General features: G+C 45.7%; 1 protein-coding gene across 1 annotated transcript in view; it reads left to right on the plus strand.

Moving 5' to 3' along the window:
- Positions 1–1,720: 1,720 nt before the first annotated feature.
- LOC142572523 (uncharacterized) overlaps positions 1,721–25,253 on the plus strand; it is a 48,836-nt gene continuing 25,303 nt past the window's right edge. Inside the window, exons 1-2 of the mRNA XM_075681693.1 lie at positions 1,721–1,883; positions 4,053–4,246. Of these exons, the coding sequence (XP_075537808.1) occupies positions 1,878–1,883; positions 4,053–4,246 (200 nt within the window). The 5' untranslated portion in view covers positions 1,721–1,877. The remainder of the gene's footprint in view (positions 1,884–4,052; positions 4,247–25,253) is intronic.

Genomic DNA, 25,253 nt, shown 5'->3' on the forward strand with positions numbered 1-25,253 from the left:
GTGCGTAGTTGCCGGGCCACTAATTATTTCCAGCCATTTAATCGCACAAGCGAAGAATGCGTGGCTGTGAGAGCCATGGTGGTGTACTCCAGACCCGCGAAGACAGGGGATGGTTTAGTGGTTAAGGGTGAGTTCGAGATATAATTAAGTTGCCCAATTGTCCTTTAGTATATATTTGATGAGTATTATGCACCTGGATTAGGCCTGACATGGCGAACTTGCAGCGGAAATTTGGGAGCGCGGTACCTTGGCCGCGAAGGGCGGAGATCGCAAAGGGCAAACGTCACTCGTTGGAACTCGTGGATTTCGCCAATTGGTTCGCTTCATGCATATGAAAAGAAGATGCCTTGTCAGCCCTTTTCATCCCCTCGAAAGTGTAACTTGCCAAGTGACAACATCGTGTGTAAAGCCCATGAGAAAAAGCTCGTTTTTTCTCACACGGCTGCTCCCGCTTTAGATATGCTCCAAAACATTATCCGTTATCAGATAGAAAATCTGCTTATTTGGCGACAAGTAAAGCTAACATAGAGTTAACGACACGAAAGGCTCATTGCTACATTGTATTCGGCGAATTTATACCCTCGTTCTTGCCATTCCCGTATATGTTCAATCCAGCACTGAGACATTCCGAAGAATAAAATGATTCCTAATGACCGCCCTGCAGACCACATAAAGGTTGTTGCCTCAGTGCTGTTATGTTTGTTTGTGTGTTCGTTTCCTATAATGTGCTATAGGAGATCACAAGCCCAAACAAACCGCTATCCCTGAAAATGCGGTATAAATGTTTACCGTATTCAGAGTCCTTTCATTTCGAGACACAAGCTGAGTGAGAATATGGAATGCCTAGATAGAGGGTTTCCCCCACAACATCCGGAACTAACGAGAGTACATGCTCACAGCGCACAACTATAAAAACCAGGTATCAAACCGAATGCGTGCAAGGGGTCAAGCGGCGCGTAGAGAGAGGGCGGCGCTTCGGGCCCGCGTAGGATATCCCGTGTCCCTGTGCATTGAGTTGTTGGAGTGGGCGGGGAACACGCGGAAGCACGCAGGGATGAAAAGTAAATGCACCTCGCAAAGAAGACGGCATTGATAAATGGCAGCGAGCATTCATTACGGCTGCATTCAGGCCCCGCTTTAGCGGTCCGATTGCTCTAGCATTCGCCAACCCGTTGCGATGAACTTTTTGCATAGGGTTGGTTGCGACATTTATATTCAAGAATGTGCATTATTTTCGCCCACACAGCTCGAACGCCGTAGCACGCGCGAAGGGGAAAGGGTGCAGACGATGCAGTCGAGCGACACCAGCAGCAGAGAGGGAAAACCCCGGAAGTGGCACCCCGACATAAAAACGGGCAACTATAGAGCCGAGAAGAAAAATACCAACGTCCAAGCAGCGTTCGCGGTCGCAGCGCATTCAGAGCTGAAGGTAAACGAACAAGGCCGACAAGTTCAGCCGCTGTAGCACACTCAGCGTAGCGAGGAAAGCAGACACCGACAAGAGCAACAACAGCAGCCAACGACCACCGTCGCGGTCGCCTCGCCAAAAGGTCTGCGTGGGGAGGGGACATTGAGAATGCCGATGCGACGAGCGAGTGCGGATGCGACTCGCCTGAATGCGCTTCGAACGCACGTCCGGGACTTTCAACGAGCGGCCGCGCGTGGCTCCGAAAGCAGAAGCGACGGCCGCCGCTGGGCTGAAAATGGGGCCACCACTTTTATGAGCCCGGCCGCGTCCGGGACGCGGGCGACCGCCAAGCGAGGACAACGTCCCCCGAATGCATTTCTGCGGACCCGAAGCCGGGTGACTGCCACAGCGCTGGGGACAGCCCGGGAGCACGGCCGACCGCCCGACGCGCCAGCAGCCGCCGATCGCCATGCAGGTGAGCAGTGTCGACAGACTGCAGAGGCCGGCCGCTCGCCGGTAATGCCAGCCAGCGGCCTCTGCCAAAGCAGCCTCTCGTTCTTAAATTTGGCGAGGTATTTGCAGGTATTTACACGCACTGGGTCGTCCATTTTCGGCCAACACGCCGTCGTCGGTATGCATTCCAATGTTGAGCATTTATTCCAATTTATGGAGGAAATCCTTCGATATGACGTGTAACAAAAAAGTAGGATCTAGCAAGTTTAGTCCACGGGCCTTAATTTCCAATTGATGCTGTTATGAATATTTCCACGCTAATGAAGTGTTCCCCTCAGTGTGAACAACCCTCTACAAGATCATATGTATAAATATATATATATATATATAGCAATGACACCTTCTCACATGACAACAGCAAGAAACCCAATCTTAGCAATGCTGGCTTTCAATGCACAACGTAGATTTCACCTCATGCCCTGGTTGTGTTTGCGTCGACCTGCAGAGAAACCTGCCACGGTGGCTTAGGGACACGTGGCGTTCTGTAGCTGAGATCGAGTCCCGGATTGGATTCCCGGCCGCGTAGGCCGCATTTCCAGGGGGGCGAAAGGGAAAAACAGATCGTGTAATTAAATGTAGGCAGACATTGAGGAACCCCACGTGGGCAAAATTAATACGGAGCTATCCACTACAGCGTCTCACACAGCCCGAGAAACTGTCTCTGTCCGTTAAACCCCATGAATCAATCAATGAACCGATGGATTCAACAGGTGACCAACTAGGTAAATTAAATAATGAATTCAACAAAAAGAACAGACACTGAAATCTCCCGTTCAAGCAGAAAGGAAAATAATGTTTCCCCACACGCCTTTTGTTCATAGCTGGTTCATTGAAAGAGTTGCATATCTCGCTACACATCAAGCGGGTATTGAGTGGCCTTTTCGCTCTAACAACAGCGTTCGCAGGACCCTGTAGCGATCTGTGATGCGATCTCTTCTTATTGTCATGATTGGTCAAACAATTACCAATGCCCAGAACGAAGGAGCTCTACAACTAAGGAACGCCTTCCAAACTTTGCAAATTCAGGTGTCAAGCGATGCAAATTTCGTGCACGTGATCGCCCACTGAACGGGCACTGATGTCATTGCACACGTACGCAAGTGTTTCCAATCTCGTGAAATTGATTTTACATGACTGTGAATGAAATTGCGACCTCTTCATCGCCACGATCTTTTCTTTATTGAAATGAAAATAAAAGAAAGAGACGTAGTCACTTCATAATGGTGACGGCTACTCCTTTTCGCATAGCGGAAACAACAGTATAAAAAATATATGTAAGAAAATGAAAAGAAACCTGGTCATAGGGTCAAAAATGCATAGCACACAGTCTTATACACTCGTGAACCTATTAATATAAAAGAAAAATGCAAGTTGCACCACAATGACTTTGTAAACAAAGTCACAAACACACACGAGCGGCTTTACTTTATATGCCAGAACATCCAGTCGCGTTGTCGCCTCATGCAACTGCCACTTCAGTTTCAGCAGTAGTAGCTAAACTACTATAAACAAGACCGATATTAACAAGTAACGCGTTTCGGATAACCTCATCCTTTCTATTGTATTCTATCGATAGATGAGAAACGCCAGGTCGTTTCAATCGAACGTCTATGCTGCTAGATCCTTGTTTAGCAAAAGCGCTCGCTGCCTGTAGGCGCCGAGCCTGACGAGCGTGAACCTCGCCTTCAAGCCGTTGTGTAGTAAGTCGGCCAACTTAATTCGCTACAAAGTGATCTAACAGAGTTCGGCACTTCTGCATCAAAAATACTTCTTGTGGAGGAAGAGGAGCGGTGCGGCGGAGGAGAGAATGTGATGCAAGATCCGTAGATCGATTACCAGGCACAAATGCGTAGTATATGAAAGGCTGCATCCTCGAATTTAAACTCGGTCTAAGGGAATGCCTTCGCACAACAGCTAACATAGGCTGAAAGAACTCGCAGCAAAAGAACATCAAATCATAGAAACAGCTAGAGTCAGGAGCATTTTCCCCGACCTCTAGCTCTTGCGTTGCCGTTGTTGCTGACGGCTGATTGTGATGTGAATCGGGAGACACGAATAGCACCAGAAAAGCGTCTTTCTCCCCATGGTCTTCGATGCGCCGAAAAAAGCAAACCGAGCTCCTCTGTTCCAGTTTGCAGCGTCCCTTGGAGCTATAGGCCTGGTCCTGGTGCACTGGTTGCCGGCTGTCACTGCGTGGCCACCGTCACCCGCCGACTTCTGGGCAGCGTACCGGCGTTTCTATCCAGCAGACGGCGGCGTCCCCTGGACGGCCCAGTCGAGCCCCACCAGCGTTGTGTTTCCCACCCAGCGTTACGCACCAGACAGGTATATACGTGCATTCTTTGAAAAGTTTTGGATACTATTCCTTGGCCGTGGTTTTCAATCCTGTGTCAGAATATTCTGTTACTCCCGCAGCTGGATTCACTGTGAGCTATTAACTTGGTTTGCGTGCATGAGATTGATGGACCTTTTCATTTCTGCTTCCTTTCTAATAGTTCAAGTCTGAATGTTACTTTGAATTTGTCAGTGCTATGTTTGCTCTACTTTACCTATTTATAGCGCCTGGTTCTTCGCGTCACTTTGCCGCAGTATGTATTAGATAACATCATTTATGTGTTCGAGGCAAGCTTCAATCTGCAAGTGAAATTGAGAAACCGAAAGTAACAGTGTCGCTTCCAGGCTCTACAGGCAATCATTTATTTAAGCTTAACCGCACGGGCCTACGTTGCTGTGGCGATTTTCGTTCTTTCTACCTGGTTTTTGATCCCCATGTTTAATTGTGAACATCGATGCACTTATGGTTTAGGGAATTCCACGTCAGCCTTTTTTGAGCTAACGCCGAAGTGCCTGCAGCGCAATGTTTAGCCGCCAACCCCCTGGTCCTGCCTGCCCCTCAACGTCTTGACGTGTCTAACTTTCTGTCACAGACTTTCACCACTGCGACAGTTTTCAATAAGCAGCAACATTTCCACGTGCATAATCTGAGCAAAAGGAAGCCGGCGCAGCTGGATTAGCTCTGACATGTTAAAATAAAGCCCTCGGACTTGAAGAACGTAGCGCTGCAACACGTGTAGACGTAAAAGAGGGGACCTTATAACAGTCCTTGCGGAGATATTAATTAAAGCTTTCCACTGCATGCTCCGGCCTCGCGAAAGCCAAGAAGACTCCCACTTTTGTGAAGAAAAACAGCACCAATATTACATAAGACGACCTTCAATCCTTGCTGCTAGTCAAACGGATTTACAATTACTGCACTTGCCTTTTTACCGCAGCTAAAAATATTAGGTTCCCAGAAGCGTCCAATACTTAGGTTCTAACGTTAAGGAGAAACCAATCATAACATATACTGCTGTTTTACGTCTATCACTATTGCTCAATTCTTTCCTCTTCGCACCTGTTGAGTCGAATTGGTTAACTTTATAAAAAGGAAAGAGGTTGTCTGAACACTAAAGATTATCCTTATCAGAAATTCAGGGACACTGTCAATATTACGCTCGATGAAATACCTGGGCGGCTTGGGAATAGGTCGCACTGAAAATCTGCTTGCCCCAAAGAAATAATTCTAATGTACTGAATAGCTTCCCTCAAACAATCATACAGTCATCTCATCCAAAGTAGCGCTTGGCTTTTCTCTCTTTTACATTTGTGTCTCCTATGTAATAGATCATGGTTGCATAAAGATGCACCAACGAGACGACCCACAAATGACGAGTCACGCGCGGCTCTTCTGCGCGTTCTCGTCGCATGTAATTGAACATCCGTTAAGGCAAAAAATTGCATATGAACAAACGAGTGTTCTGCATACACGTAAAAGCAGTGCGAAAAGACAGCACTACAAGGCAGAGAAATACACAGGACGGGCACTGAACTAACAAATGACTGGTTTATTGCACACAGGAGGGAATAGACTACTTATTCTCTACCTAATCAAGCACCATGGTGGTCTCGTTATCAGACTCGTCTTCACCGAAAACAATCAAGTTGTTTCTCCCTCCCCTGTTTTCGAGTTCGTCAACCTTTTCGACGATGGAAGTAAGTTGTTTGTTCAATGCAGATACCGTGGTCTCAACGTCATCGCCTTTTTGCAAAGGGTAGCCCAAAATCGTTGCGGAAAAAGGAGACCTGGACAGGAAAGACGAGCGTCCTTTCTGACCAGGTCTCCTTTTTCCTCACTGATTCTGCTGTACCCTTTTCGAAAATCATGTCAAACCAACTAGCCCAACAGCTTACTATTCTAAAGGTAATTATTATCATTAACCTTGCAGTCCAGCGCAGCCACAGTTGATAATTGCTTCTTAACAAGCTCGATACCACTTGTTAGGACAGAAATTGTTTGTTATATGTTGTTTGAGATGCTCCTCAATAGTGGACAGCATTTTGCTTTGGCCGTCCAGTAATTTATGCAGCATTTCTTTTTCGGTTGTCCCGGGGTTTTCTTTCATATCACTGCAGAGTAAAAGATCGCCAGGCAAACAAGGCACGCAACTGAAAATACACTTAACACGCAGCATATGGGCAGGGCAGTCGCAGCAGCAAGCCGATGAACCAACTCACACAGTTTTCAACCACTTTATTCTTGTTGAGCAGTTAGCGACTGAGTATCGATCTTTACAGGCTCCTTCACGTCTGGGATCGCGTCCCAACGAATGTCTTTTGCAAGTCGACACTCGCCAATGTCTGCACTGCATGGGCCAGATAGCCGCCCCTTTCGCATGTTTGACCTACGCACACCTTAATCAAACCTAATCTACCTTAGTCTACCTTAATCCAATGACCATTCAATCATTAATTAACTCTGCTAATCCTTATACAGGGCTGAACTTGCTTTGGCTCTCGTCTGGCCTTCCTTGGGCCACGTGATATTTTCTGTACCTGAAAACACGACCTTGAAACAAAGATCTAAGGCTTTCGCCTTAAAATTGACAGTCAATTCAGCATACGCCAAAGAGAGTGAAGGCGAAAGCCTGCGCGCTCAAGAGACATCCATGAAATTACTTGACATTCTCATTCGATTGCGTTGTTACTTCTTATTACTTGTTTTCTTCCACTAAAGGTCATGGGTTCGAGTGCCTTGATTAAAGCACCTTAATGAAGTGTGCTTTTTCTGGCATGATTAGCGGCATCGATGTGGCAGCGATGTAGAAGAAGATGACCACGCACGCGCGAGCAGTGGCATGAGCGCTTTGATTTTCTGTACCTCACAGCGTAGAGATCTAGAGCTCTCGCCATTAAATAATTAATGATAAAAATTGGTAAGAAATGTTCACAAAAAGTTCATTATATATGGCACAGATAGAAAAAGTAACCACGCTCAACTCGGACCAGCCTTGACTCTAAAAAAGAGTCTGAAGCGAGGATGAAAGTGTTGAAGGGGAAGCACAGACTATTTCATGGGAGAGAGTATTACGAGAGTGAATCAGAAAGTATTTGCTCCTATTTTTTATTAGCTAAAATAAGATACACAGACGTAATTACAGATCTACGTACCATTCTACGTACCTTACATTATTTATTCACATAGTCCCCACATCGGTTCAGACATTTGTCCCATCGCAGCACTAAATTCGAGATGCCCATTTCGTCAGACAGCGAAGCACGCCGCTTTCCCGCACACTCACTGTCACGCTAGTCTTCACGGTCTTTTGCGAATTCACAACACCACCACCTCACAATTCTCAAAGCGAGACAACTTTCCGCATACATGCATGGGCTGCATTTCTTTGTGGATTTCCATGGGCATTCGTCCCTTGTTAAATAGAAAACGAATCACACTTGGTCGCTCGTACGCCGTGGACGTGTGAAGCACAACCGCTATCTTCAACAATTGACAGCTGCGCCGTGCCGCCGAGCTATCGGCAGATAAGCCAGGGCGGTCCAAGAAAGGTTCACCGCTGGGAATGGATAAGTTGACTTTGCATTTACAGCCGTAGTTTGGCTAAGGAAAAATAGGGGCAAATACTGATTCTGGTTCTGGTTCGCCGTCGCATATTCGCAAACTGTTGGGGGGACGGGGGGGGGGGACGGGGGGGGGACGGCATTTGAATAAGTTAATTCCGCATGCAAACTCTCATACCTTAAAACTGGTCTGTACGGGCAGATATGTACTTAGGCTCTTTTGTGTATTTTTCTTTCGGAATATCCATCTTATAGTGACAAGACATTAGAAATGAGAGGCAGCCGTAAATATGGCCTGAGACGCCAGCCTAACGCAGTTTGGTGATCTCTTATAGAAAAGTCATATTGACCTACGACAAAACGGGCCGCTCTCAGCTGTACGCGGTCCACAGCGTCAATATTAACTTTAGTGAAAGGGTCCGAAGCACCGCATGTGTACTCTAAATGCGTGCGCACGTTGGAGATATACAAGGTCTCTTTTATACTGGCCGGCGCTTGCTTAAAGTTGCGTTCGAAAAAGCTTAATGTGTTACCAGCTTTAGATACTGTGTAGTCAATGTTTGGATACCATGTTAAATTGCCGCAAAAAATAGCGCCTAGATATTTGTTTTCGTTCACAACGGACAGTTCGGTCGTGTTCATGAGATACTTAGCTATAAATGGTTGTTTTTTCTTAGTAAATCTTGATAAATGACTTTGAGAGATTCAGAGTCATGATTCATGTGTCGCACCAAGACATAACATTATTTAACTTATTCTGTAGCTGTTCACTCTCTGCCTTGGATGAAATCTCGCGATAAATTCAACAATAATCCGAATATAATCGACCATGTCAAGACTAGTTTCCAGACGGTCATTTATAAATACGTGGAAAAGCAGCGGGCCCAGGACGAACCCTCGCGGAACACCTTAGGACACGAAGACGTCGGTTGAGCGTACGCCCTCAAGAATTGTACCCTGTTTTCTTTCAAAGAGATATGCTTCCAGCCATTTCAATAATGTAGCCGACAAATTCAGGTTGCTCAACTCCTCTAATAACAGGGTATGGGACACGGCATCGAATGATCTTCCAAAGTCTAAAAGTGTGCCGTAAACCTGAAAACCACGGTTAAGAAATTCTTAAACATCGTGAGAAAAATTCGACCAACTGAGTGTTACAAGGAAAGCCAGCACTACAGCCTTGTTGAAAGGACCGAAGATATTATCTTGCAGATTAGTCATTAAGGTAGTGCAAATGACATGTTCGTGTATTTTACAGGGGACACTAGTGAAAGGATTTTGTCTGTAGTCGCACGTCATGATTTTGGACCACTTTTGTGAATTTGGATTAAGATTTGCAATTTTCCAGTCAGAGAGCAAATCTACTATATTAAAGGACACGTTAAAGAACAAGGTGAGAAAAGGAGCTACAGACACTTCACATTCTTTAAGCCCAAAATTTGATTTAAAGTTCCACCTGGTGAGTAATTCATCGCGGATAAATTCTCCACAGGAACCTCGAGACATCACATCCCTGGTTGTCGAGAATCTCGGCGTTTTCAGTTCTTCTTTCCGTTTTCGACGATAGGTCCTACGCACGTGAAAGCCCTCCATGCTGTTGGTTCTCTAATTTATAATTTATTATTTCTTGCCTCTTCACAATTGGCGACAAGTTGGCCAACACAGCCCGCGACAGTACGATGAACGGGCTCGAGGCAGCGCGGCCAAACTGGAAGACTAACAAATGTTGGCAAACATATCTCAGTTGCGCAACGCGCTTGCAGAACGAAACAAATACGTTTTTGGTGCGTAAAAATTCCAAAATATAACACCAAATGTTGCACAACGCGCTCGGGGGCTGTTCCGCGGTTTTCTTCGGCTCGTGTCTCGCCACCATAGCAATACATGTACATTGGCTGTGCATGGAAGAGAAAAATGAGAGTAGGGCTGTAGGCCACGTCACTGATTCATCAGAGAGATCCCTCCGTGCGCTGTGTCAACCGCAGTAAGCGGTGTCCGCCCAGATATCTGCCGGCTCCACAAAGTAAAGCTGCAGTTATAACCAAACACAAACATTTCAGTGACGTATATTCGTACCAAGTACATAAGCCAAGAACAAGAAATAGTGGTATTCGAGCCGTCATGATATCATCAGGCAGGTTCCACACGCTCAATACTGTCCGTTTTGCTGCGCGGCACATGGGAAACCCATTCTGTCCGTAGTCTTCGTCTATTAAGATTTTTGTTGGCAGAAGAAAATGCGGTGCTTGCATTTGCGAGAGGAGTCAGCATAATATATTGACACGTGTGCTTGTTTACCTTTTCCGGGTAACGGCTTTTTCACCGTCTAACAAATGCTATTGCTCAGCGCGGGACGCGCCTGCATATATGGGAAGTTTCTCGAATGTTATCGATGGTTATTTCTGCTGTCTGTTGTCACCGAGGCTTGCGTAATCTGACTGCATGTGTGACGCGAATTGTGTGGAACTTCCTGGAAGACACGCGGGCACCAGCGATTACTCTGGAACCTTCAATGGCTCATGTATAAAAGCCGACGCGCTTGACCGGCAGATTTCGACCATGTTTTGACGATCGCCGGCCGTGTTCGCCGCTATCGCTGTGCTTTGAGCGTAGCCTATTTTTGTGGCCGCAAGTTCACCCAATAAAAGTTAGCTTCGTCATTCAGAGATTGGCCGCTGTATTATTCACCGTCGCTACAACGTGACAACATTCTTATGTGGAATGGTAAACACAAGTGGTGGACTATTTACAAAAGGGCCGTAGGGCTTAAGCAATATGAAACGCAGTTGGCACAAACGATCCTGCAAAAACATGGCGGCTCACCAGCATTGGTATGCAGGTAATGCATGAATTTTTCTGAACGTTAAGCATATTTGTATCTAACGTTCCAGTGGCTTTGGAGATTGGCCTAAGTGACACGTCTCAGCATAGAAGCAAAAGAATGTAATAATATTGACGTATTCTGCGGCGTATTAGCACAGAAAATTAAGGAAAGATTGTCTAAAACCGTGCAATTTCGGCAAAATCTCGGTCACTGTGGTCGTTTCAAACAAGATCTAGCCAGGTCGCACGCTGAATTTATTTAAAATATATGGCTGACAACAGGCGAAATATTCCATTGCAGCTTCCTAGAATGTCTGAGAGCAGTGAGTGGTTTGGCGGCCGAAAATACTGAGGAGGCGGAGGTATAGGCACGGCGCAGTGTCTAGCACAATGGCGTCGAGGTATGGAGCTTCGTTGATCTAGGGGGCGACATGACTTCCACGTACGTCAGCTGCGCTGACTGGAGCCTGTTGGTAGCCGGCCAGACGAATTTCGGCAAACGATGACCTGCTGTATGACCGAGAACAGAGGTTGACATGCAGAGATGGCGCGCCATCACTGAATACGAATGCAGGCTTTGAATATGTTTGTGGTAGCGCGATTAAAAGACAGGACAAAAGAAGACGCACAGTGTGTGTCCCTGTGTGTCTTCTTTTGACCTGTCTCTTAATCGCGCTACCGCAAACCTATTCAAGGGGCGTTACCAACAAGCCCACATTGCAACCTTCGTGAATTTGATTTGACGCTGCAGAGGTCTGCGATCAGTGTGGCCCAGCGGAACCACCCAACTGGAAAGTGATACCATTTGGGCTACCGATTAGCGTACCGAGCGCTTATTTATTTATTTATTTATTTATTACAAATACTTTCAGAGTCTGAGGCCCTTACAGAAAGGAGTGGTTTATGCATATACACGTGTGCAATAATACAATTTATTAAAGTACAAATTAACGAAATAACTAATCTTGAATGGCACTTCTGAAGTTCGTATCAATAACGGCAGCGATGGAGACAGGAAGGTGGTTCCATTCTGCGTTGGTTTTGGGGATGAAGGAATCATTGTATAAGTTAGCTCGGCGAAATGGTGGACCACAAGTTTAAACTTATGGTCGGTTGAAGAAAAAGGTTGCTTTTTAACACTTCACTTTGATGATAAATTTTGTTAAAGAGGCCGAGACGAAGACATTTACGACGTAAACACAGATCGGGCAGGTTTAGTGTGTTCTTCATCGCGGATGCAGAAGCGTAGCGGGAATAGTTTGACGGAATAAGACGGGCTGCGTGACCCTGAACAAATTCGAGGGTAGCGATTAGTACGGATTGACTAGGGTCCCAAAAGCTAGGTGCATATCCTAGTTTTGGATGGACTAAAGTTTTATGCAGTATTAGTTTTAAGGAAGACGACGCTTTGGAAAGGTTACGGCGCAGGTAGGCAAGAGTACGGTTAGCATTGCGACTTACGGAGTCAACGTGCATGTTCCAGGATAGGTCTATAGTAATATTAATGCCAAGGTATTTATAGAACTTAACGGAATTCAAGGGGGCTCCTTTAGGGTAATAAGTGTAGTTTGTGCTGTAGAGGCGCCAGGTTATTCTCACGGTCTTCCTTTTATTAACGTTTAATTGCATAAGCCATTTGTCACACCATATGGAGAATTTGCTGAGATCTTTTCGGATATTTAGTGAATAATATTAATTTGTTATTTTGTGGTAGATTATGCAATCGTCTGGCAAAATCCTAATTGATGAAAAAACAATACTGTCAGGAAGATCATTAATATATGCACGAAACAACAAAGGGCCCAATACACACCCGTGTGGTACGCCGGACGTAACAGAAGAAAGAGTAGAAGAATAATCCTTAGCACTTATATATTGGATTCGGTTTGAAAGAAAGTCTTTGATCCAGTCCAATACACTAGTGTCAGTATTAAGTTTTCTAAGCTTCAAAAGGAGTAAGTGATGAGGTACCGTGTCAAGTCCCTGTGCGAAATCGAGAAAAATGCAGTCGCTATCGAAACCAAGGTCAGCAGCTGTAACTAAATCATTAGTAAACGTTAGTAGGTGGGTCTCACATGAAAGCATTTTCCTACATCCATGTTGAGAGTTAGTAAAGAAAGAATTGTTCTCGAAAAATTCAATTAGCTGCGAATCTATGATATGTTCTATGATTTTGCATGGGATACTTGCCAGTGAGATCGGACGATAGTTATCTGCTAAATGAAAAATTATGGGGTTTTACGTGCCAAAACCACTTTCTGATTATGAGGCACGCCGTAGTGGAGGACTCCGGAAATTTCGACCACCTGGGGTTCTTTAACGTACACCTAAATCTAAGTACACGGGTGTGTTCGTATTGCGCCCCCATCGAAGTGCGGCCGCCATGGCCGGGATTCAATCCCGCGACCACATGCTCAGCAGCCCAACGCCATAGCCATTGAGCAACCACGGCGTGTGTCTGCTGAATGAGCATTACCTGATTTGAAGATAGGGACCACCTTCCCCACCTTCCAGTCACTGGGTAATGTGGAACACTGTAAAGATTGTTCAAGAATTTTTGAGAGAGTGATTGCTGAGTACATTCCAGTTATTTTTAAAAGGTTTGAGTAGAGTAGCTCAGCACCAGCGGAAAAGGAGATCTTCAGATTATCAATGAGCTTGCTAACGCCAAGCCAACCCATAACAATGGGATCCATAGGGGGAAAGTTTTAATCAGATAAGCATGGTAACATGCAGGAACGGCTGCAATAAAGAAGGAAATGAGTGCATTGTTTACGACTGTACAAGGCTGGCTAAGCGGAAGGATAGTGTCATCGCTATCAGATAATTGTATGAGTCGTGTTGAACTGAGGAGAATGCTCCCAAATTTACGAAGGTTCGTTTAAAATACCGATGGCAGGGCGTTGTTAAGAAAAGAATCTTTTGCGCACTGAATCACGCAGGCACATTCTTCATGAACACGCTGATATGCCAACCAGTGATTAGTATTGTCAGTTCGCTTTGCGTGACGGAATATTAATTTCTTTTTATTTGATAGGCGCTTTAAAGAAGAGTTGAGCCATGTTGGCGGGGGATTACAGATGATTTTCGTTTTCGTAATATACCGTTCAACGAGATATAGAATATTTTCTTTATACAAGGTCCAGTTTTTTTCTACGGAATGTTTGCTGAAGTTACTGATATAGCCTTCTGTAAATAATAAATTCTTGAATGGCAGGTCAATATTTATTCAAAAGAAGTGAAGGTAGAACTTGCTCTCATAATAATCTTACGGGAAGGAAGGGAAGAAGCGTACGTCTATTTACAGATGGCTTTTAATGGCGGAGCCAACATGCATAGAGCAGCAAAAAAAAACCTTAACTCATTTTTCGTCGTCTCCAGGGCCACCATCAGGGTCCTCTTCTTCGCACGTTACACACTGTGACATCATCCCCGTTGGAAAAAGCACCTAATTGGGGCGGCTCATTGGTCAGAGAAAGGTACGGTTCGAGACGGCTCACGTGGACGATCTCAGAGAGATATGAAGGCACGGTGGCATCCAGTGGAGACGCTTCATATGTGAAAGGGGCCGCCTCGTGAAGGATGCGGTAAGGTTTATAGTATCGCGAGACGAGTTTCTCCGAAAGACCAACGCGCCGAGTTGGAGACCGAACTAGCCCAAGAGCACCTGGTTCGTATTCCACGTCGTAATGGCGCTGGTCTTAACGGCACTTCTGGCTTGTCTGTGAAGCAGAAAGACGAATGCGGGCAATCTGGCGTGCTTGGGTCACTGTGGCTATGACATCCCGTGTGTACTCTGTCGGCGAGCCGAGTGTGGTCAAAAGGAGAGTCTCGAAAGGCAAAGTCGGCTCACGGCCGAAGCGGAGATAGAAGGGTGAGTAGCCAGCTGTGTCGTAGCGCGAAGAATTGTAAGCGAACGTGGCACATGGTAGAGCAGTGTCCCAGTCGCGATGATCGGAGGCAACATACATGGCTAGCATGTCAGTTAAAGAGCGGTTCAGGCGTTCGGTAAGACCGTTAGTTTGCGGATGGTAAGCGGTAGTAAGCTTGTGTTTAGTAGCACATAATCGAAGCAAGTCGACTATGACTTTGGCGAGAAAGTATCTTCCGGGATCGGTGAGAAGTTGACGAGGTGCACCGTGGTGCAAGATAACGTCGTGAAGCAAGAAATCAGCGACGTCTGTAGCGCAGCTGGTCGGTAGGGCTCTAGTAATGGCATAGCGGGTTGTATACTCTGTAGCGACGGCAATCCACCTTATATAGATTTGTCTGAGAATACCAACGCCAACGCGAAAGAAAGGGTCGATCAGCAGACTGGTCTTTTCCGTCGTTGACACGACTCACACGCGGCAACATAACGCTGGACAGGTGGTTGAGGTGGTGCCAGAATATTGTGCAGATCCCATGCATTGTGGGAATCCATCTAAGAGAAGCTTTCGTGCTGGATGCTTTGATTGACGATAATTAGCGGTGATATTTACGGTTAAGCTTAATTTCGTCAACGTTTAGTCAAACACGAGAGTGGTGAGTTGATGTTAAACGTTACCTTGAGGGCACCAGTGCTGTTTCTCTGCGTAGTACACAGGCCACTCAGGGAGAGGTGTTTGCTTGGGGCTTTTTTGTGTTCCATATTTAATACTCTCTGAGAGAGAGAGAGAGAGAGAGAGCAAATGATAAAGGAAAGGTAGGGAGGTTAACCAGGACTGAGCCCGGTTGGCTACCCTACACTAGAGAAAGGGAAAAGGGGACGGAAATATTAAAAGAAGAAGAGAAAGTCTACTCGGGATATCGTTCAGTCACTTAGTCCTGATCACAGACGCTGACTCAATCCAGTAGCTTTCAAATATCGCAGCACAGCTTTTGTGGCCTTTTGTAGCTGCGATATGCGAGGCCATGGTCCCAAGATCTTGTTCAAGGTGAACGGTGTTCTATCTAGCTGATTGAGAGCTGTGCAGAGGTCATGTCTTTCGTTTTCAAAAGATGAGCAGTAGCACAGTAGATCTTCTATAGTGTCCTCGACACCGACAACCCTCGATAACCTCTGAGAGGGTTGATTATAGTCATTGCCTTACATGGTACTTCGCATCGTGGCAGAAGTATTAAACTTGAATTGGATTATGGGGCTCTACCTGCCAAAACCACAATCGCTTTATGAGGCACGCTGTAGTGGCGCACTCCGGAATAATTTTGACACCGTGATGTTCTTTAACGTGTCCCAAATCTATGTGCACGTGCGTTTTCTATTTCGCCCTCGTCTAAATGCGGCTGCCGTGGTTGGGGTCAAATCCAAGGCCTCTAGCAATGCCATAGCTGCAAAGCTACCGTGGGGGGTACAGAAGTGTTAATTTGACGGTCGACCGCTTCCGTAGTGTCGTCTGGGCCCTGCGGTGCGCTTTAATTAATGCGTCTCTGCTTCTGCACGCCCTGCGTAGTTTGTCCGCTTGGCATATTTGCATGGTGTTTATTTCTAAGAAATCGCAGCAAGGTACTGTAGCGTAACTTGAACTTAAGCTTATCCAGTTTCCCCACAAGCGCTGTCGTAAACTAGTAGGGTTTCCTTGCCTTCTCACGTCACCTTCATCCCTCCCCCCTTTGTATGGTAACTGCCTCTTCTCCCTCCACTCTACAGTTCTACCTACATCCCCTCTGGACTGGCACGTTATATAGTAGACACGGAGGCGCTGCAGGCTCTGAAATGCTTCTGAGGGCAGTCACGGATAATTACAGCTGTCAAGAGGCTAATGTGGCGACGGCCAGGGAGCTCCAGAGGGCATTGTGCACATTCCACGTGGTGGGGCGAAAACGAGTTTATAACGTCGTTTTTCCTCTCTAACTCGCCCCTGGCTCTAACTCGCCCCTGGCTCTGAACCACCCCCCTCCAACCTGGTGTGCCTGACAGCAGCGGCCACAGCAGCCACAGTAGCCACAGTAGCCGCAGCAGCAGCAGCAGTGGGAAAGTCGAAGGAAGAGGCGGAGAAAGCTTAGCTTTCAAAACCGTCACCGAATTCGGTCATAGGTCCGAGAGACGCCAAGGTGCACAGCGGTGGAAACGTCATGTAGTTGCTGTAGTATAATCTGTCGAAGATGAAACGGAATGATGGTTAGGAGCTCGGGCCCGTCGGGATGCTTGTTGCGGCGATACAGGGTGTCATTCTATAGCACGAACATGGGAATGGATGGGTCAGACGGATCAGCGAGCAGGCGTTCGATAAGCTGCCCTAACGATTCATCGCGTCGTTGTTCAGCACCAATGTCTTTCAAGGCGGAGAGCGAAAGAATGCAGATCGGTGCGACATCCACTAAACCATCCGGTACATCGACGTGATGACGAGACAGGCAGTCGGCGTCCTGATGTAGAGAACCTGACTTGTAGACCACAGTGTATGTGTATTCCTTCAGCCGTAGGGCCCAGTGACCGAGGCGTCCGGTGGCATCCTTGAGGGAAGAAAGCCAACAAATGGCGTGGTGATCGGTTGTAATTGGAAATGGTTGTAGGGTCGGAACTTGCTCACCGCCCAAATCAGGGCGAGACACTCGCGCTAGGTAATCGAGTAATTGCTCTCGGCTGGACAGATGAGACGGCTGGCGTAGGCGATCACGCGGGTGTGCTGACATTGGCGTTAGTTAAAATTGCGGCGACGCCACTGGCGTCAGTGCGGATTTTGTTGGAGCGGAGGCGTCAAAATGGGCGAGAACAAGAGGCTTGGTGATGAGTAGCGTGATGAGCGGCGAGAAAGCAGATGCTTGTTCAGAGCCCCAGCAGGAAGTAACGTCTTTCTTGAGGAGGTCTGTCAGGGGACGGGCAACATGGGCGAATATTTCCACAAACCTGCGGAAGTAAGAGCAAAGGCCAAGAAAGCTTCGAACATCTTTGGTACAGGTTGGTAAGGGGAAATTCTGCACAGCGCGAAGTCTAACCGGGTCGGTGTCTGACTAACCGACGAGACGTCCGAGCATGGCTACTTGGCGGTGATCGAAGTGGCACTTGGACGAGTTGAGCTGCAGGCCAGCGGTGCGAAAAATTGAAAGAACACATGAAAGTCTTTGAAGATAAGTCCCAATAGTTGAAGAGAATACGATGATGTCATCCAAGTAGCACTAACACATGGACCATTTCAAACCAGGTAAGAGCATGTCCATCATCCGTTCAAAGGTCGCGGGGCATTGCACAAGCCAAAAGGCATTACCCGGAACTGATATAGGCCGTCTGGTGTGACGAATGCGGTCTTTTCACGGTCTATTTCATCCATGGCAATTTGCCAATATCCAGAGCGAAGGTCTATAGATGAAAAATAAGTGGCACCGTGGAGACAATCCGGAGCATCGTCAATGCGGGGAAGTGGATATACATCTTTCTTGGTGATCGTGTTTAGATGACGATAGTCAACGCAGAATCGGCAGCTGTTATCCTTCGTGCGACGGGGACAACGTGGCAAGAGACATGCCTCGAGGAATCACTGGCGGGCACTGTCCGAAATTTAGGATGGGAAGACACGCGTGATTGTCCGTTACGGAAACAATCGTATGTGGGAAGGAGACATTGTGGGAAAGCAGGACTGAAGTCGCGGGAGTAAAGACATACTCTCCTTCAAGTACAGGTGGGAGGGCTAAAACAGTGATGCAGTTTGCTACTAGAAATTGGAGGCGAATAAAATCTGCACAACAAAGCTAAGTTGTGGCCTGAACAGGAAGGTCAACGGGAAAAGGCAGGGGTAGGTCAAGTTGTACAACACCGGCTGAACAGCCAATCAGAGCAGAATGGGTGGTCAAAAAGTCGAGTCCGAATATCACATCATGAGGGCAACTCAAGGAGTTCAAGCAATTCAAGAATTCCCACAAGGCAGTGTCTTAAGTCCGTTTCTCTTTAATTGTGTCATGGCGGATTTACCGCGGAGATTTCCAACTGCACTGCACTACTCTATTTATGCGGATGGTGTTTCCATTTGGGCCTCTGGTTCGAGTACATTCCAGCCTTATTCAATCAACTTTGCAGGGAGGCCTAAACACTGTGGACAAATTCTTTAAGGAAAGAGGAATGGAACTGTCTTACATTAAGACGGCTGTGTTGGCTTTCACCAGAGGACATCCAAAGAATTTTCAGCTGCGCCTTGAGGACAACCTTTAGACTTAATGAAACAACACAAATTTCTGGGGTTATACTAGACAAGCAACTTTCTTGGAATTCTCACATTAAAACCCCCGAAAAACAAACTCATCAATAAATGTTCTTTGCCGCGTAACAGGCGCGCCAAGGGGAGGGTTGGTTTCATCCTTACTAAAAGTACATAATGCACTTATAAAGCAAAATATAGCATGTTCTTCACCGGTTTTGCATGGAATCTCTCATTCATCTGAAGAGAGACGCCAACGATTAATAGCTAGGAGCCTTATAGTATGCTTAGGCGTTCCTCGAGCAACTTCAAGTTCCTTAGTAATTGCACAGGCACGTCATCCTCCATTTCCTTTTATGAGGACGGTTGAAACCTGTCGACACTACTTTCGCGTTTCAGTGCAACAGAAAAGGCACCCACTAGCAAGTGCACTAATTGAGAGCAGGGGCGTAGCCAGGAGGGGGGGCTTATGGGGCTTCAGCCCCCCCCCCCGAAATTTTTTCGTGCTGTCCATGCACCGCCGACCAAAGCAACCCGCGGCGCCGTAAATCATTCTGGATCTTGTCTAGAACGTCTTGTTCACGCTCGAAAAGCCATTTTACCGCAAAAATTGCCAACTTGGGCTGGATTTCGCGGCAACGCCCATGCACCGGGAGTCACACAACGCAAGCAGCGCCATCCATGCAGAAAGTTTCAAGGACGTTTTGATGGCGAACGGGCTCGCCCTGGCATCTCCCTAAGGCCGCGGAATCTACGCTCTATCATGGAATCTGCGGAGAGCGTGAATGTCAATTCTTAAACTTTGTGGGTATAAATCTCTCATAAACTTTTGATGTGAACGGTGCATTGACATTTACAAACGTGTGCTTTAGATTTTCAATTGCGGAACTTTGTAAGTTTAATGTTCCAATAAATATTTGACGCCAAAGGTTCATTAACTTTTCCAAAGTCTTCCATCGGGCCATACAACGAAACAAGCCAAATCAACACACTATCAGACAAGTTGACAAAGCCCGCCGCGAGGCCCGATGAGACGAAGCGTTGTGGTGGTTCATTCGTGCCGTCATGTCGCATAAAAAAATATCAACATTTTTTTTTCACCAGCGTAAAAGCATCCACTGAAGACACTAAAGCCAGCCAAGGTAACTACGTTCTTATTTATTTTTTCTACTTTGACTTTTAATCACGAGGACACATTGAGCCTCTTCAATTTTTTTTTGTTCTCGCTCTCCTACACGCGGGCTGCCAGAGCCAGCCAGTGCGCATGAGTTTTTCTCGTGTTGCCCCGACCACCGCGCGGCGCACTTCGTTGCGCGTTCGGTTATCTCTGGCCGAGTGCATTTACGCCTTGCAGAGTTTTGGACGCTTTCTAGCCAGCAAACGAGAAAAATACACAATGGTCACTCGCCGCCATCACTGTGGGGACTCGACGGATTGCACCGCATTCGCTTGAGCGCAACCTCTGCAGAAAATCTTGTCTTGCCGATGTAGGATACCTAGCAGTATGCGCGTAGTTCTTGGTGGACTAAGCGTTTCGTGTTTTCTTTGATATTCCTTTAATAGCCACATTAGTTGCCCAAAGCAGGCATTCGATTAGGACCAACATACTTTCCTTTCCGTTTTTTTTTTTTCATTACGGTGCCCCCGCCCCACAAAAGGAAAAAAAACGTTGTTGCGAAGAAGCGAATTGTCGCATGGTGAAAGTTATATTTTGTTACTTCTTTTGCGGAAAGTAATGGACCATGTGACGCTTCAGCTGCCGGATACGCTTATTATATTATTGCGAAAGCAATTATATGGGCACTCTAGGCGCATTCCTTCCGTCGCCCTCATGTTCCGCATAAAGTCCAAGGGTGATAACATCGTGACTGCGCGCCGCATGCTGTATGTGCAAGTGAAAGCGTGTGGCGGGTGGAAGGGAATGGGTGAGCCGACGATGGTGGCTTAGTCTTGTGTACGCAAGGGAGAAAAGTGAGGAGCAAGCGCGCCGCCTTCCCTCGCGCGCGATACATCGGGGGGAGTGGATGGAATGGAGGCGGGATCTAGGATTCTGTGAACCTGTGATTGCGCAATATGTTTATTTGCCTTGTTTCAACCATTATATACAGTGACTTTTTCTTAGATACGTAGATTTATTGGAGACTTGTACGTATGTTTAGATATCTTGTTGCGAGGTTTTGTGCATACATGCAGTGAACTTTGTTTCCAGTGGCACTTTTTGCCCTTTATCAAGCTGTATCTTCGCATTTGTATATTCCATTGTATATTCACATTTCCAATGTACGAGGGCGAGTCCAATGAAAGTGAGCCTACCCAGCCTGCGCAGTTATGGTTCTGTTCATTATCTGCAAGGCCTGCGCGTAGCACACAGGCATCTCTCATTTACAAAAGTGACACGCAGGTGTGAGGATAAATGTTCTTTAATGGGCTCATACACTGTGTTGAACATGGTCGCGTGACGTATTGGACGCTCCAGATGTTGAGCAGCGTGGTGCCGTGATGTTTTTGACAGCTGAAGGTGTTTCCCAAAAACAAATTAGTCACCGTATAGCTGCCGTGTACATTGAACATTGCATTTCATTGGCCACTGTGAAGCGTTAGAACAAACGCTTCAAAGAAGGACGTGAAAGTTGCAAAGACGATCCCAGACCGGACCAAAGCCACCCCTAACAATATTGCAAAGGTTGTTGAGCTGATGACACAAGAACGGAGGATAAGCATCGATGAACTGGCAGAGCATGTGAACATCAGTCACGGTTCGGTTCACCGTCACCGTTCACGCCATAATTCATGAACATCTCGGCTATCGGTTCTTGTGTACGCAATGGATGCCCAAGATTTTGAACCACCGCCAGAATACGGAGAAGTTCGGCGCCGCCTTTACTCATCTGATTCGGTAAGGGTGACGATTTCTTGTCGGCAATTGTGATCAGAGACGAACCATCATACCACTACTACGAGCCTGAAACACGACGGCAAAGCTTACAATGGAAACATTCGAATTCACCACCCCCAAGGAAAGCAAAGGCCGTCATTTCCGCCGGAAAGGTGTTGTTGACTTTTATTTTTCGATCGACAGGGACCATTACTGATAGAATTTGCTAAACCTTGAGAGACTATCAACTGTTTCCGATATTGTTAAACGCCGGATCGGCTGGGTGTCGCAATCAAGAACAAGCTACGTGAAAAATTGACGAATGGGGTCATCTTGTTCCACGACAATGCCCGTCCCCACGTATTGTCAGTGCGTAGCGTTCAAGAATTCGTTTGCAGCATCTTTGGCAATGGCAATGCAGTTATTATTCATGTATTTGATCTGTAAGCAAATTGTTTAAAAGGAAGCTTTAGCTCGGGCCCAACTCCGACGTGGCCTATTTAGATACATATAAAACGCAGAAACGCTTCTCTGAGATAACTCCAGAATCGCTTTCAATGAGATTTGTTGCATTCGAGAGAGTAAGTTAAATTCTAGTGTCTGTTAAAAGCGGAATTTCGATTTAGGGCCCGAACATTGTTTAAGATATTTTGAAAAATTCAAAACTTCGAAGAAAATGGAAGCACAAAGTTTGCTAATGAATAGCTCTGCATCAAGAACAGATATCGCGGTTCTGCAAACGGCATCTATTACACTATTCAAAGCGGACAAATTCGGTATGTCTATTTGTATATTACGTGAGTGGGTTGTGTTATGTACAAGGGTTCTGCAAAAGCCGTATTCCATAATACTTAATTTTTTTGAGACTCATGTGTAACATTAATTTTGTCCGCTGTAGATGTACTATTAAGTGCAATTCACAAAATTGTGATATCAGTTTTCATTAATGATTTACAGAGTTGTAAACTTCATTGTTTCGTTTTCTGAAAATTTTCCATGTTTGCCACTTTTCAATAACATATTGACGACCTAAATCGAAAATTCGAAACAAACAATCACTAGAAATTATGTTTTTCTTTTAAATGCAACAAACCTCATCAAATTTGGTGCAGTGGTTGCGAAGAAAAACGAATTCTCATTCTATATGTGTTTAGATAGGAGCATCCGACCTAATGTTTCCTCTTAGGAGGAGGCCGAGGTGCATTGTGAGCCCCCCCCCCCCCCCCCCGAACGAAATTTCTGGCTACGCCACTGATTGAGAGGGACAGGGCGAACATCCATTCGGTGATTCAGGTGCACGAAGATCTACTAACACATCATGAATTTTTGTTCTCAGATATCTCTTAGCCTCCATGGCGACTCGTAGCTCCAAAAATTGAATTTTCGGTTGACGGAATTATTCGCAAACGAGATATGTTTACGCTAGCAGCACAGCAACTGGCGTTATAGCAAATATACTTTTGATACCCTGGCTATATTCAAGCGTATAGGGATGGTTTTTGCCAAACAAATTCTTCTACAGCTGCCTTTGTCATTCCTGAATGGAACCAAATACAAAAAATTAAAACTATCTCACACGACGTCATCAACAACAGCAGAGTTTTTTGCAGTATTGTCTTTGTTACGCTACATAAATTCAATGAAAAAAGGGGAACAATGGTTCATCCTTTGTGACTCGCAGACAGCTTTGTCTGCACTTAATAGTGACATCAGCAATTCGCAAAACATGGCGTTAGTTAACGAGATACATAAGGAACTCACAAAAGCAAGTGAAGAAAATCGTACAGTAACGTTCCAATGGATATCGGTCCACTGCAGTATCGCTAAGAATGTTACAGCAGATAAGGCAGTTCGGCAAGCGCATGTTAATGGTCTCCCTCTAACAAAAGGTGAATTGCGCCGCATACTAAGACGGATATCAGCCTGTGGTTGCAAAGTGATATGGTTTGATCAAAACTCGAAATCTTCCGATTTATCTCACATTGACCCATCCCTTCAATTTAAAGTCCCGTCCGCATTACCTACAACCAGAGCCTTTGAAACGCTGATTCACCGTCTCCGTCTCGGTACCACGTACACAAAACACTTTCTACATAAAATTTCAAGAGCTGACAATGCGGAATGCACTTGTGGCCACGCGGATGAAGATGTACAGCATCTTCTGCTAGGATGTCCGCGACACGACACACACAAGCAACGCTTAGCACTTGATTTAGTGGCCTTAGATGGCAGGCCATTCAGCCTCAGGAAGATATTAGGTCCTTGGCCAACATACTCATTGCAAAGACGAGCGTTAGTGGTCCTTCAAATATTTCTAGAAGCGAGCAATATTCTCGGAAAATATTGAATGGAAGGTTTAAATGTGATAGAGCATTCTACGTTTTTCTTTTACCCGACTTTGGCCTATCCAATTCCTGGTTTTTGTAACTTCATAAGACTTTAATCCGTGATTTCTTATGTGCCCTAATTTTAATCTAGCTAAGTGACCGGACTTTATGTTTACTTTAGTGCACATATGTGGCTATACTCTGTGACTGAGGGACTTTTAGTTTTAGTGTGGCATTAGTCTACTTACGTGACTGGACTTTGTGTTTTTATGATTTGGAGTTGTCTTTCAGTTATAGTGTGACATTAGTGTACTTATGTTACCGGAAGTTTTGTTATGATTTCACTATTTTTGTTACGATTGATTCGTTTTTTTTTTTAAATGCCTATGTGAGAAGGAGTAGCCGGCGCCAATTAAAGGCGACAACATCTCCTAAATACCATATAATAATAGAAAAATTCTAACTCAGCTATTATTGAACTTGTATCAACCAACTCTTTTGTAGGCCCGTATTATTTTATATATTTTCATGTTTCTGTGTCGTGTTTTTAAGGTGAAGTGATACAATGAATGATCACTAAGTGCTCGGAGGTAAGTTAACTCAGAAACTAACTCTGGAATGGTAGTAAATAGTAAATCAAGAATACTGGAAGATGTTACGGTTGCACGAGTCATCAAGTGAACGAGTTGAGTAAGGTCAAATATTAAGTCAGCACAAAGATTAAGGAATCGCGTACATCCGGAGGAAACATTGTGTTTACGGTATTGAAATCGTTGCTCCATGGTACTGTAGGAAAGTTGAAGTCGCCTAAAATAAACAGAGGCGAATTGTGAAACTTATTAAGTGTATCATAAAGATCATTACAAAATGATGAGGCAGCTGGAGGACGGTACAAAGCACAGAAAATAAATTCACGATTTGAAATATATCCACTTATATAAACAAGTTCCAAAGACGATATGATTGGAACAGCCGAGGACACGAATATGTCACTAACATCAATAAGTACACCGCCCCGAACGGACATCATGATCCCAGTGGTATATATATTGTAATTATTTTCACATTGAAATATTTCGGAGTCTTTTATCTTAGCAGAGAGCCGGGTTTCAGTTATTACAACCATATCAACAGTGCAGGAATCTATGGCTGATGATAACGCGACGCGTTTGTTAAGAACGCTTCATGTGTTTGTAAAGAGCAGCGATACATCATTTCCGCCTTTCTTAATGGTTCTGCGCTATGATTACCTTGAAGTTGCGCCGCCATTGCCCCGCGCGTGCTTCTGAGTAACAGATTCT

This window comes from Dermacentor variabilis, chromosome 1 (genome assembly GCF_050947875.1).
Source record: "Dermacentor variabilis isolate Ectoservices chromosome 1, ASM5094787v1, whole genome shotgun sequence".
Taxonomy (NCBI): domain Eukaryota; kingdom Metazoa; phylum Arthropoda; class Arachnida; order Ixodida; family Ixodidae; genus Dermacentor; species Dermacentor variabilis.